The sequence below is a fragment of the Neoarius graeffei genome, chromosome 2 (assembly GCF_027579695.1).
Source record: "Neoarius graeffei isolate fNeoGra1 chromosome 2, fNeoGra1.pri, whole genome shotgun sequence".
NCBI lineage: Eukaryota > Metazoa > Chordata > Actinopteri > Siluriformes > Ariidae > Neoarius > Neoarius graeffei.
Window position 1 is genome coordinate 16,163,370 of NC_083570.1, and position 15,256 is coordinate 16,178,625.

Below are 15,256 nucleotides of genomic sequence, written 5' to 3' on the forward strand. Positions count from 1 at the left end.
TGGGTAGGTTGTCACTGAAGAGCGAAAATTTCTGCATTTCAGCACATTGTGTCTCTGCTTATGGACATTTAGTAAGTTGTGGACATGCGTTATTAAAATGCTCTTGTGTTTTTATCTTCTCCTTCTTCTCCACATCACTGAAGGTGAGTCTGCTTCTTTCTCTCTCTCTCACCTACAGTATTTATAATCTTTCATTAAAAATATGTCAGTATTTACTCTTAAAGCCTTTAAATCTTCAAATCATGGAGTAATCTTACTTATGACATGGAAATGTATCTGTATCTGTTTAGTGCTCACAATATCCAGGAACATCCAGGATACAGAAATAGCATCAGTTTGCAGTAAAATAAGAGAAAATGTAATGTATAGTGGGATATCTAATGCTTTAGACAGGAGCTAGGATGATCAAGAGTCTCTTTATGTAACGTTTTAAAATAACAGTTTCTGTGCCCTTTATTATTGTGAGCATATAAGATGAACACAAACCCATAGACATGTAAGTTTATATGCTTTGCTTTTGTCATGTAAGTGGTGGAGGTAGATGTAAGTGCAGAAAAGTGCTTATTGTGAATATAACAATACAGGTATATAATCCAAGTCAGCAGGCAAAATCAGCAATGGTGGACAGGCAAAGGTCGAGCGAGGCAGAAACAGACAATCTGAGGCACAGACAAAAGGCAAAGTCCAAAATACAGAATCTGAGTCGAGAACCAGAATAACAACAAACATACGGCTCAGTAAGGGTCACTGGGAACGCCATAGTCCGCAATGTTGTTGAGTTAACAGTGTCCTTTTATGCATGCGCTATTCTGGGACACGTGTGTGTAATTAGTCTTTAAGGTGTGTGCTGCTCAGAGTGCGTATGTGTGTGATGGGACTTTCAAAGCGTGCCAGGCGTTAACATACATGGATGCATGCAAATGTGACACCCCCCCCCCCCCCCCCAAAAAAAAAAAAAAAAATCTCCCTCCAGAGCTAAAACTTCTCTTGAATGTCCCTGGGGATGAGGACCTGTTGCTGGGTGCAGTGCCATTGGTGCTCTGCTCTGGCTTGAGAGGGACATGGCACCAGAACATGGACGTGGGTGGAAGTTTGGGTTCAGGTTGGACCTTAAATGGTGGTGAGGACACTGGTGGAGTTTTAGGCATGGGCTTATTTTTTATAATATTTTTTCCATGGGGCCACATGAGAAACAGAAAATTTTGTGGAGGACCGGACCAAAAGGCTGAACTAAATTCTGCATAATATTAATTGTATTTCTTTATATAAAGCAGTAAATAACATTGTTTTAACAAGCTGCTAAGACTGGTAAGAGTATGGAAAAAAACAAGGTTGCCTTACAAAAAATGTCATTTATTCAATCAAATTTCCCAAAACAATGGCTAACAAGATGTGAACGTTTGTGCCATTTTTTTTTCAGTCGCATTCACCCCAAAACACAATGAAGACATCACAATATTGTCTTTCTACTCCAAATATCAAGCAAGATACATCATATTATAATAATGATGCCCACATTTGTAGTCTAATCACCTCATTTGGCGTTTTTCGCCGGAGATCGGCTTGGGCTCCGGCGCCTGCTGGTGACGTCACACTATGTGATTGGCTGGACCGTTTGAAGGATGACGTACAAGTTTGTGGTTGGTCTGGACAAATTACAGAAGTAGTTATCGCGGGATTAGGTTTCGTGGGATTTCATGTCATGTTCATGTCGCGCGTGTTGCGTTTTTGTTGAACACAATTTCAAAATAAAAGCAATGCACATTCAGTCCATGCATGAGGAAAAATTAGAAAATACGTTTATTTTGTAATTTCTAATTAACCTTACGCGGGCCGGTCAGAATGAACCAAAGGGCCGGATGCGGCCCGTGGGCCGTAAAATGCCCAGGTCTGGCTTAGATGTAAACATGGATCTAGACCTGGACCTGGGTTCGGGCATGGGTTCATGCATGGGTATGGATTCAGGTCTCGGCTCCACAGGAGGTCTGGACTTAGCTTCTGTGACAGTCTCGTCCTTGCTGAAGCCTAGCAGTGGAGTGATGACGTCCTCAAAGCCTGATGGTGGAGTAAAGAGCTCATTCATTCTGAAGCCAGGCAACAGAGTGACAAACTCCTCGAAACCAGGTGGTGGGGCGATGACGTCCTTGAAGCCCAGTGGGGAAGTGAATAGCTCGTCTAAGCTGAAACCTGGCAGTGGAGTGACGAACTCCTCGAAACCAGGAGGTGGGATGATATATTTATAGCCAGGCAGCATGGCAAAGAGATTGTTCCCACTGAAAGCTGGAGCAGAGGCTGCCCTGTCGGACCCTGGCACTGGCTCTGGAGTGGGGGCCACTGCTCCAGCATCTGGAGGGAGCTCTGGAGTGAAGGCCTCTTCCTCCTCTGCATCAGCTTCTGGAGTCTCAGCCCCCCCCCCCAAAAAAAAAAAAAAAAAATTGGTGGGCCTCCTTCCTGGAGGTCTGGGACCAGGAGTTGCGTTCCTCGGTGAAAGACTGGGAGCCCCGGTGTCCTAGGTGCTGCATCTTCACTAGGTGTTCAACCCAGTGTGCCGGTGAGCCAGTAGATCATGCAGCTGACCCATAAGCACTCTGGAGATTTGGGCTCCAATCAGAGGCGGAGCTAAGGGGTGGCCAGAGGGGGCCGTGGCCACCCCAGGTCATGCCTTGGCCCAGCCCTGGTCAGCCCAGGGCTGGTCAATAAAATTTATAAAACCGATATGTCCCACGAAATGTTAGTTTCGCTCGCTGGATTTTTGTTTTGCCTATTTGGTTTCTGCGGGGATGCATATTACCGTAGCACATAAACATTTCGCGTGTTCAAGCAGCAGGTGGTATCAGATAGTCATGCTCTACTCTGACAACACAACAACCTACGAACTACGTGAACGTGCGATTAATTTGGGATGCAAGTTATTCATCTCTTATACTCTCTTCAAGTTTTCTCACTTTGTAGACATACAGTTACAATTCTGTCCTCAGACAATTCAGAGTTTCCAGAAATCTCCACTTTGCCCGGGGTTTTCGAAAGTATCCGTTTTCAGTGACTGAATCCTTTGTTTACATGTAAATGCAACCGTATAGATAAATATGCGTCTTTATAGATATCCGGCTACAGTGCGATTTGTGCTGTGTGCACACACAGAGAGATACTAGATAGAAAGCAAAACGTCGGTGGTTTTCGATTGTACAACTCAAAAGAGAAAATTACGTCGGCAAGTTAGCTGTCTGTGAATCACTTTGCTCACTCTAACCGCAAAATACAACTTTTAAAGTTAATGTTTGTCTGTTACATGAAAATATAGAAATGTTGTGTGTTACTGGTGAGAGTACACATTGATTAATAATTGTCACACTCATACATACACAACACTCCTGCATTCTCTCAACACACACTCTCCCCCTACCCCTCTCTCTCTCACACACACACTCTCCCCCTACCCCTCTCTCTCTCACACACACACTCTCCCCCTACCCCTCTCTCTCTCACACACACACACACACATTTTGTAACTCAACACATTTAGTTTGTACAGTACTTATAATGGACAATATCACAACATGTTGTAAGTGTTTACATATGTTGTATGTATGAGTTAAGTATACAAGTATTTTCCTTTTCCTGAGCAAAGCACTCTTTATTCAAGCCTGACTAATATCCTTCCTACTTCCCAGGTGCCTGGGACAGGTGATCTTTTAGTTTTTACTTTTGCATTTTAGTAGTGATCGTTAAAATCCTGATGCTTAACTAGAGTAAACAAGTTGGATGGTTTCTTTGTTTTGCAGATGCTTTGTTACATAAATTAATACATTAATTTCTGACCTCTTGGCTCACATGGGTTTTGTTCATGAGTTAGGCACCAGATATGCCACCAGATACATCAGAATACAGGAAATCAAATCTAGCTAATTCAGATTTTCCCGGGGGAGGACCCCCGGAACACCCCCCCCCCCCCCCCCCCAATTTAGTCACAGCATGGCCACCCCTTGTACAACCCCGATTCCAAAAAAGTTGGGACAAAGTACAAATTGTAAATAAAAACGGAATGCAATAATTTACAAATCTCAAAAACTGATATTGTATTCATAATAGAACATAGAGAACATATCAAATGTCGAAAGTGAGACATTTTGAAATTTCATGCCAAATATTGGCTCATTTGAAATTTCATGACAGCAACACATCTCAAAAAAGTTGGGACAGGGCCAATAAGAGGCTGGAAAAGTTAAAGGTACAAAAAAGGAACAGCTGGAGGACCAAATTGCAACTCATTAGGTCAATTGGCAATAGGTCATTAACATGACTGGGTATAAAAAGAGCATCTTGGAGTGGCAGCGGCTCTCAGAAGTAAAGATGGGAAGAGGATCACCAATCCCCCTAATTCTGCGCCGACAAATAGTGGAGCAATATCAGAAAGGAGTTTGACAGTGTAAAATTGCAAAGAGTTTGAACATATCATCATCATCTACAGTGCATAATATCATCAAAAGATTCAGAGAATCTGGAAGAATCTCTGTGTGTAAGGGTCAAGGCCGGAAAACCATACTGGGTGCCCGTGATCTTCGGGCCCTTAGACGGCACTGCATCCCATACAGGCATGCTTCTGTATTGGAAATCACAAAATGGGCTCAGGAATATTTCAAGAGAGCATTATCTGTGAACACAATTCACCGTGCCATCCGCCGTTGCCATCTAAATCTCTATAGTTCAAAGAAGAAGCTGTATCTAAACATGATCCAGAAGCGCAGACGTCTTCTCTGGGCCAAGGCTCATTTAAAATGGACTGTGGCAAAGTGGAAAACTGTTCTGTGGTCAGACGAATCAAAATTTGAAGTTCTTTATGAAAATCAGGGACGCCGTGTCATTTGGACTAAAGAGGAGAAGGACGACCCGAGTTGTTATGAGCGCTCAGTTCAGAAGCCTGCATCTCTGATGGTATGGGGTTTCATTCGTGCGTGTGGAATGGGCAGCTTACACATCTGGAAAGACACCATCAATGCTGAAAGGTATATCCAGGTTCTAGAGCAACATATGCTCCCATCCAGACGACGTCTCTTTCAGGGAAGACCTTGCATTTTCCAACATGACAATGCCAAACCACATACTGCATCAATTACAGCATCATGGCTGTGTAGAAGAAGGGTCCGGGTACTGAACTGGCCAGCCTGCAGTCCAGATCTTTCACCCATAGAAAACATTTGGCGCATCATAAAACGGAAGATACGACAAAAAAGACCTAAGACAGTTGAGCAACTAGAATCCTACATTAGACAAGAATGGGTTAACATTCCTATCCCTAAACTTGAGCAACTTGTCTCCTCAGTCCCCAGACGTTTACAGACTGTTGTAAAGAGAAAAGGGGATGTCTCACAGTGGGAAACATGGCCTTGTCCCAACTTTTTTGAGATGTGTTGTCATGAAATTTAAAATCACCTAATTTTTCTCTTTAAATGATACATTTTCTCAGTTTAAACATTTGATATGTCATCTATGTTCTATTCTGAATAAAATATGGAATTTTGAAACTTCCACATCATTGCATTCCGTTTTTATTTACAATTTGTACTTTGTCCCAACTTTTTTGGAATCGGGGTTGTATGCATGCGCTGATTATGCTCTGATCTTGGACAGGTGTGTGTAATTAGTCTTTGAGGTGTGCGCTGCTCAGAGCGTGAATACTGTACATGCGTGTGGAAGTTCGATGTGCCCCGGCACGATCGTGCGTGGATCTGACAGTTTTTCTTTTTTTTGTAAGCTTGATACTTTGGTTAAGTAAAGCACTGGAGTTTAAGTCTCAGTTAATTTAATGGTAAATGTGGTTAAATCAGTGTAAGCTAGAAGAAAGAAGTGGTGCATCAGTGGTTAAAGATTTGAGCATACAAAGGTTATGAGTTCAAATCCCAGCACTATGAAGCTGCTCTGGTGCCGGGAGTAACCTTCACCTGCTCAGGTGTGTCCTGCTCCAGTTTTATAAGATGCTTTGGGTAAAAGCATCAGCCAAATGGAGTGGATTAGATTTTATTTTCAAATTTACAGTAGATTAGAAAAAGCATACAGCACAGTGACATATTGTTCATAAAATTACTTGTAAATAATGTTTTATAATTATTTGTGACCTATCTGTGACTCTTTCAGGCAAGCTTTCGAAACAAGAGTAAATGAATATTGCACTTCAGATACTGACTTTATCTGTATTTGTATCCATTTAAATCTGTTTATACAGTTTATCTGTTCATGTTTTCATATTCAGTTACATCCCAACTGTGGACTTCAGTGAGTGGTAGATGTTAGTGAGTTGTAGAGTTCCAGGTTGTCTGTAGTTCTGTAGAGTTGCTGCAGATGGTGAACTGCTCATTAACACATCATTACCTGCTGTGTTCCTACAGGCTGCAGGCTGGAAGGAAATGAAGTCTTAATAGAAATCACTGCATCCACAGGAGACTCAGTACTGCTGCCCTGCTCCTGCACTGACCTCCAAACCACACCTGAGACATTCACATGGCAGAAATACATAAGAAATGAAAAGTATTGGGTAAAGATATCTCCTGAGAGTGAGCAGGACAAAGAGAGATTTCAGCTGGTTAATGATCGCTCTTCAGGAAATCTTTCTCTGCTCATATCACACCTGACTGAAGAGGATGGAGGAGATTACATGTGTAGTGTTAAAGGGAGTCAATACAGAGACATCAAACTCACTGTTAAAGGTAAACGACTCATTTTTATTCACAATGCTACTTCATTGATAATCTCATGACAGATTAATCTGATGTTGTAACAGCGATGCAATTTGTTGATGTTTGTTCATTCTCCAGGTTGCACACTGAATCTACAGAGAGTGTATATGACTGGATACGTGGGACAGTCTGTCCTTCTGCCCTGCTCCTGCTCTGAACTACAAGCCAAACCACAAGCTTTCACATGGATGTTTTTAAATGGTTCTGATTCCAAAGAAATCTTCCCAAAGGACCAGACAAGTCTCTACACAGACAGAGTTCAGCTCTTTAATGATCATCTTCCAGGAAATCTCTCTCTGCTCATATCACACCTGACTGTAGAGGATGGAGGATGGTACAGGTGTTGGATCAGGAACAGAATCTCATTCGTCTATCTCACAGTAAGAGGTAAAATGACCTTCTGTATATAAACCATGTGTGAGGTTGACTACAGTATGTAGCTAATGTAAAGAAATGGAGGAAAAATGCAACATAAAATCAGAAATAAAATGTAAGAATCAGATGTGAAAAGTTTCTGTTGCATGTTCTGCTCCTCGTCTGTGTTTGTGTTGATGATGATGATGATGATGATGATGGATTATCTGAGTTTGTGTTCTGACCCATTTTCACTTCTCACTACGATTCCTGGATTGTCTTTAATAAAGAACATACTGAGTTTACACACTTGTGTCCTGCCTTCACTCACTGCATCTCACACTCTTTATTTCTAACTTATTAAAAACCTTTCTCTCCTTGCAGACGCACCGACAAAACCTTCAACATCCGCACCAGTGACCACAACAACTTCACCTCATTCCAAACCAGGTACCACACACCACTGATACACACTGGAATGAAAAGGGTTTATTAGTGTGTTAGTACATCAGCTCACAGCAAGAATCACACACTAACTTTATCTGATCTCAATGACAAAGCATCTGCACCCTCTGAAACATCTGAAAGAGGTCCTGATCAGTACTCTACATGAACTTCTTTTCATTTCAGATGCACTTAGTGTGTTCTCCTGGGCTGCTAACATCTTTAAGGAAAGAACAGTCTTGTGATAATCTTCAGTGTAAATTATATAACCTCAAATAAAAAAATAAATGTTCTTACAGATATTGAAGTCTCTCCAGAGCATCTTCCCTACATCCCCTTTGGCGTAGTGACTGTGTTCTTTCTGCACATTATCGTGGCTGTGGTCTATTACATCACCAGAAAGAAAGGTACAAACACTTTCCAGCTCTTTGTGGAAATTTATCATCCATGTCCCCAACATTTTAGCTGCATGAACTGAGCTTTCCTTGTGTATTTTACTTTCCAGGTCCTGTTACAGTTCATTACAGCAGGGCTGATGGAGATGGAACAGTGAGTCTGTAGTTGGGAAGAACATCAACAGAAGATACACGTTTAACAGCAGCAACAATCCAACACACGATTAAAAGACCATATAGTTACCAACACACCTGCATACACATTCACTGCCATTGCTCTAAACCACATTTTTTTAAGCAAAATAGTTCACATGTCAACTTTTTAGCATGCTCATAAAGAATTAAATCATGCTCACATGATGTCAGTGGTTGAGTTGATTGCCATGGGGTTTATTGCTCTATTTTGCCCCCTAGTGGAATAACAGCCATGTTTTCCTCATCTTTCAATTCAATTCGACAAGATGATTTTAATTCAGAACACTGATTATCAATTCATTCATTTGACCAGATTTTACACTTATCCAGGACCGGCCTTAGGATTTTATTGTATGTATTATAGCTAATCTTTCGTTTTTCATTCACAAATTATTCTTCCCCACACTTTTCCATGTTCAGGTTGATACATTGTCTTGCAAAAAAGTATTCATCCCCCTTAGTGTTTGTCCTGTTTTGTCGCATTACAAGCTGGAATTAAAATGGAATTTTGGAGGGTGAGCACCATTTGCTTTACACACCATGCCTACCACTTTACAGGTGAAAATTGTTGTTTTACTGTGACACAAACAATAATTAAGATGAAAGAACAGAAATCTGGAGTGTGATTGGTATCCCCCCCCCCAGTCAATACTTTGTCGAGCTACCTTTTGCTGCAATTACAGCTGCAAATCTCTTGGGGTATGTCTCTATTAGCTTAGTGCATCTAGCCACTGGGATTTTTGCCCATTCCTCAAGGCAAAACTCTTCCAACTCCTTCAAGTTAGATGGGTTGCGTTGGTGTACAGCAATCTTCAAGTTATGCCACAGATTCTCAACTGGATTGAGGTCTGAGCTTTGACTTGGCCATTCCAAGACGTTTGAATGTTTCCCTTTAAACCACTCCAGTGTAGCTTTAGCAGTATGTTTAGGGTCATTGTCCTGCTGGAACGTGAACCTTCACCCCAGTCTCAAACTTCTGGCTGACTCAAACAGGTTTTCTTCCAGAACTGCTCTGGATTTCGTGCCATCCATCTTTCCTTCAGTCCTGACCAGCTTTCCTGTCCCTGGAGATGAAAAACACTCCTACAGCATGATGCTGCCACCACCATGCTTCACTGTAGGAATGGTGTTCTCAGGGTGCTGGGTGTCTCAGGGCATTTCCCATGATGGCCAAAAAGATCAATTTTTTTTAGTCTCATTTGACCAGAGAATCTTTTTCCATGTGTTTGGGGAGTCTGCCACATACTGTTGGGCAAACTCGAAACGTGTTCGCTTAAGCAATTACTTTTTTCTGGCCACTCTTCCATAAAGCCCCAGTCTGTGGAGCATATGGCTGAAAGTGGTCCTATGGACAGATACTCTCATCTCTGCTGTGGATCTTTGCAGCTCCTTCAGTGTTATCTTTGGTGTCTTTGTTGCATCTTGATTAATGCCCTCCTTGCCCGGTCTGTGTTTTGTTGGGCAGGGCCTTCTCTTGTCAGGTTTGTAGTGGTGCCATATTATTTCTATTTTGCTATAGTGGATTTAATAGATCTCCCTGGGATAGTCAATGTTTGGGATCTTTTTTATGACCCAACCCTGATCTATACTTCTCCACAACTTTGTCTCTGACCTGTTTGGAGGCTCCTTTATTTTCATGCTGCTTGCTTAGTTGCGTCGCAGAGTCAGAGTCCTTCCAGAACAGATTGATTTATACAGACATCATGTGACAGATCATGTGACACTTTGATTGCACACAGGTGGATTTTAATCAATTAATTATGTGACTTATGAATTATATTGGTTGGACCACCTCATATTTAGAGGTTTCATATGAAAGGGGGTGAGAACATATGAACACACCAGATTTCTGTTTTTTCATCTGAATTATTGTTTTTGTCACAACAGCACAACAATTTTCACCTTTAAAGTGGGTGGCATGTTGTGTAAATCAAATGGTGCTCACCCTCCAAAAATCCATTTTATTTCCAGCTTGTAATGCGACAAAACAGGACAAATACAAAGGGGGTGAATACTTTTGCAAGACACTGTATTTCATACTGAATTGTACAGCATGTTAACAGTCATGCAGAATCTCCTGGATATTATTTGATTTAAAAGTTTATATTTTATAGTTTGAATGCCATTTCCTTTTTAAATGCAATTTTATTTCTGATATTCACCCATTTTTAGGCCTGTTTCAGATTCACAACATTTATATTATTCTTATTGACTAGATGGACTTTTTAAAATTCATTTCTGTGTATTTTGAGTCTTGCTTTTTTCCCCTTAAAATACATTTTTCTGTAGTTTTGTTTGTAATCTTTTGTCTTCAAGATAAAATGAAACATCTCACAATTATGTATTATTCTTCAATAAAAACATGTTTAAAATGTGATTATTATTTGCCTGAAGTTTTGTGGCGTGGATGACTTGCTGACTCACAATTTCAGGGTCCCATCTGGTGAGTGTGACCCCTGCTGGCAAGAAGGAGAAATGTCTTGAGTTCTCCATCCATCCTTTATCTGTCGCCGCTTATCCTGTTCTACAGGGTCACAGGCAAGCTGTAGCCTATCCCAGCTGACTATGGGCGAAAGGCGGGGTACACCCTGGACAAGTCGCCAGGTCATCACAGGGCTGACACATAGACACAGACAACCATTCACACTCACATTCACACCTACGGTCAATTTAGAGCCACCAGTTAACCTAACCTGCATGTCTTTGGACTGTGGGGGAAACCGGAGCACCCGGAGGAAACCCACGCAGACACGGAGAGAACATGCAAACTCCACACAGAACGCCCCTGGGCTCGAACCTAGGACCTTCTTGCTGTGAGGCGACAGTGCTAACCACTACACCACCATGTCACCCTGTCCTGAGTTCTCATTCCAGGAATTTACTGTGGAATGCCGATTATAATGTCAAGTTCAGCGTCCGCATTAACACATCAAATTTATATGTCTTAAGACATTTGAACCGTTAAGGCTTCCATACTATCGGTTGGCATCAACATACACACCCCTTTTGGACGGCCGGGCTGCGTTGGGCTGTATGTATGCCCACATTGTGGTCATGTGGGCTTTTCCTCGTAACTATGTTTGGGCTATGTACTTATAACCGGTCCTATATGCGACTGTGATGTAATATTTGGGACGGTCCATTTGTGTGGATAGTTTTAAACTCTTGTGGCCGAAGAGAGCACAAAATGGCCTCCATAAACTTTTTGATCAACTGCGCTTGTACATGTTCAGGATGTACCCTTGTTTTATCATCGTATGACCAACAGCTGGATTCAGGCAGGGAGCGATATTTGTTTCCTAGGATGGCAAAGGCATGACCCGCCCTACTCTGCCTCTGATTGGCTTTCTCTGATATTCGAACCCGAAGCCCAACCCTATCTCATTTTTTGAACATAATAATCCCAATGTAAAATATAACCCACAACACCTTGACATTAAACATAGCTCTTGGCTGCACTAAAAATGTTGCCATTAATCAGAAAGGATCTCAATCTGTTTACAACAAAATCAATGGCCTTCAGGACACCAAATTCTTTCCTTCCTCCAGATGAACTCAAATCTCAAAAGGTTTCTAATTTTGTGCTCAAATAGACCCATCTAGTGGCCATTTATGCAAACACGCCACATTTAATAAATATCAAGTATGGTCCTGTACACAACCTACATTTTTTTTTCTGAATAAGTAACCAGGAGCCTGCAAAAATGCAGGTGTTAATAATGTCACTGTGAATCAATATTATTTCTTAACCTTAAGGTAAATTGAGTGGGAAATTGATTTCTCTCTTGCAGTGATTGTAGGTTGGGTTTTCTTTCAGAAACTGATGCAGTTGGAGCAACCAGTTTTAAGGGCCTGAAGGCGTTCAAATCGGATGTGTAAACCACATCTGGATTAACCGTATACAGGATCGAGTGAGTGCCCTGGGGCACCAACCAATGCGGTGGCACCAAATGATGAAAACAAAGTTGAAAATATTTTAATATTTGTAATATTTTTGACATTATTGACTATAAGACACACAAAAAAGGTACATAATTAACAGTTATATAGAACATAAATATATAAAATGTATAAAAATAATAGTGATTTGGGTGCCCCTCCCCCCCAATCAAAGACCATGAGCCCTCAATGATGCAGTGCTGCGGGCACAAAATGGATCATTTGAACAGCTTCAAAATGGACAGCCATCAGTTAAGTGGATTTGCAAAAAGGAAAATTAAGAAAGAAAAAGAATTGCGGCACATAGCCACCGTGAAAAATGTGCCAGCAATCGAAAGTTTTTTTGTTCACAAAGAAAACTTATTTGGATCCTGCACAACGATTGCTCGAGTCTCTGCATTTGTTTGTGGCATTCTCAGTTTGAAAAGGCATCTCAGGATACGAAGGGCGTTGCACACATCTATCGCCACGAGACACAACGGGTGAAGAAAAGAAAAAGTTTCGCTGATGAGTCCATGGAGAATGACACTGTGTTAAATGGGAGTGAACGGTTCAAGGTGGAAACCTACTACGTGATCATTGACAAGTTGCTGTCTTGTCTTTCTGAACAAATTGATGCATACAGGGACCTGAATGGACTATTTGGTGTTTTGTTTGATACCGACACAGACTGTGATGGTGTACGCATACATGCTGCTGCGCTCTCCTCTACATATCCAGATGACCTGGACAAAGATTTTGGGGTGAACTTCTTCAGTTCAAGAATTTTGTGCAGGAAGAGAAAAGCCGTTCACCTGAGGAGATGCTGCAAATTGTATGAAAAAATGGCTAGCAGACTACTTTCCAGAGTTTGTTTGTGGCCCTCGGACTGTTGTTAACCCTGCCAGTTACAAACAGCGAGGGCGAGAGATCCCTTTCTCAACTTAAAAAAGTGAAGAATGAACTCAGGGTGAGAGTGAGACAGAAGCGGCTGTCTGCACTCTCCCTGCTGGCCATTGAATCTGAATTGGTCAACGACATGGACTTTGAGGATTTAATTCACGACTTTGCTTCCACAAAGTTAAGAAAGAAGATGTTCTGATAAAGCTAAGGCTTTTTCACAAATATTGCTGGGCAAATATGTGACACTGGGATCAATATGATATTTGTGTATGTTCCCTTTTATCTGGTCGCTCAGTTCGCGATGCTTGTAAAGGGCCAGTAGCCTGTTTTCCTCCCATGAAAAGAAAAGAAAACTTTTCTCTTTACCTCACACTATTCTTCCTAGTTTTTTTTTTTTGGTGGTAACTCTTGTGTAAAGCGTCCTTGGGTTTGTGAAAGGCGCTATATAAATTGAACTTCTCATCTCATCTCATTATCTCTAGCCGCTTTATCCTGTTCTACAGGGTCGCAGGCAAGCTGGAGCCTATCCCAGCTGACTACGGGCGAAAGGCGGGGTACACCCTGGACAAGTCGCCAGGTCATCACAGGGCTGACACATAGACACAGACAACCATTCACACTCACATTCACACCTATGGTCAATTTCGAGTCACCAGTTAACCTAAACTGCATGTCTTTGGACTGTGGGGAAAACCGGAGCACCCAGAGGAAACCCACGCGGACACGGGGAGAACATGTAAACTCCGCACAGAAAGGCCCTCGCTGGCCACAGGGCTCGAACCCGGACCTTCTTGCTGTGAGGCGACAGCGCTAACCACTACACCACCGTGCCACCCCCTAAATTGAACTTATTATTATTTATTATTATTATTTGGTCCGGCACCGCTTAGTGTAGATAGATTGCAGGTCAGGCAGCTCAATGCAGATGATGTGCTGGACTGATTGCACCACTCTCAAGAGAGCCTGTCTGTCCTGCTCAGTGCTGACAGCTCTTGTGTGATGTAAACACCCAGGTACCCAAAACTATCCACTCTCTCCACTGTGGTCCCACTGATGTAGAAGGGCTTAGTTCTTCACCTGCTTGGTGCAGAAGTCCACAATCAGCTCCTTTGTCTTGCTGATGTTTAGGAGGAGGCAGCAGTTCTCCAGGTTTCCGACCTCCTCCATGTAGGCCTTCTTGTTGTTATCGGAGATCAGGCCTACCACAACACTGGCTGTTGTCAGCAAACTTGACAATGGTGATGGAGTCTGATGAGGCGATGCAGTCATATGTGTACAGAGAGTACAGCAGTTGTCTCAGAATACAGCCCTGGGGGGCCCCAGTGCTGAGGGTGATTGGGGGGAAACATATTTCGACTGCTTGTGGTCTATCTGAAAGGAAGTTGAGGATCCATTGACACAGTAATGGGATGAGTCCCAGATCCTTCAGCTTCATGAAGAGCTTTGAGAGAAGTATTGTGCTGAACTATAGTCGGGTCATTCTGTGAAACGGTTGCCTTTTCCACTTTGCAATTTTCAAAATTTTCATCAAGGGTATATTATCCTTTTCATTAAGACCTGGGAGTCATTTTTGTACCACCTCATAATGGACAAGATACACACCATTTGAAATGTAATACATAAAATAATTTTAAAAAATGTAGTGTTTTCCTACAAATAAAATGTCCATTTTTGATACTAAAATTAAACGTGTTAATTAATTAGAGGGTGTTTTTTTTTATTTTAGATTTTTAACTTCGAAATATGATTTTCACATGTCAACGGCCTCATTATTTCAACAATAAATGCTATTTTACTTCACATTGTCAAATAAAAGTTACATGTATTGGAATAGTCCAATAAATAAGAACTTTATTCCACATTCATTTGTGGGGCATTTTATTCCCTTTCCATCATTTAAGAAAAAAAAAAGACGACACTGTACCTGGTGGTAACTCGTGTGATGGGGTGGCAAATCATGTGACTCTGGTGGTAAATCATTTGAATTTGACTGTCTCTATAATTTCTTGGTTTTTGCCTTAATTTAACATTAACTTTATTCATTCTGGATATAAATGTGGACATGACATGAATTAATGATGCAAGATCCAATGTATATATCAATGTATTTATTAATGCAACAGCATGAACAATGGCAAAAAGCAAAGGGGGGGTCCCATATATGTTTTCGTACATTGGGGGAGTGCCTGTTAGAGAGCGCACTTGTCCTGGGCCATCGGCATAGTGAGGTAGGGTGGCCAGTTCCTTTCCTCGCCACCTTTAACTTCCCCAGTGTTTCCACCAGGTCCCCATTCACTGCTGGGTGGACAGGGAGCG

The 15,256-nt window shown here is 41.8% G+C and overlaps 1 protein-coding gene across 1 annotated transcript; it reads left to right on the forward strand.

The window, feature by feature from the left end:
* Nucleotides 1-67: 67 nt before the first annotated feature.
* Nucleotides 68-8,590, forward strand: LOC132881449 (cell adhesion molecule DSCAM-like). Its single transcript, XM_060913914.1, has 6 exons — nucleotides 68-143; nucleotides 6,384-6,701; nucleotides 6,810-7,118; nucleotides 7,470-7,535; nucleotides 7,829-7,936; nucleotides 8,035-8,590. Exons 1-6 carry the CDS (start codon nucleotides 98-100, stop codon nucleotides 8,088-8,090), a joined length of 903 nt encoding a protein of 300 aa, XP_060769897.1. The 5' UTR covers nucleotides 68-97; the 3' UTR covers nucleotides 8,091-8,590.
* Nucleotides 8,591-15,256: the final 6,666 nt, after the last annotated feature.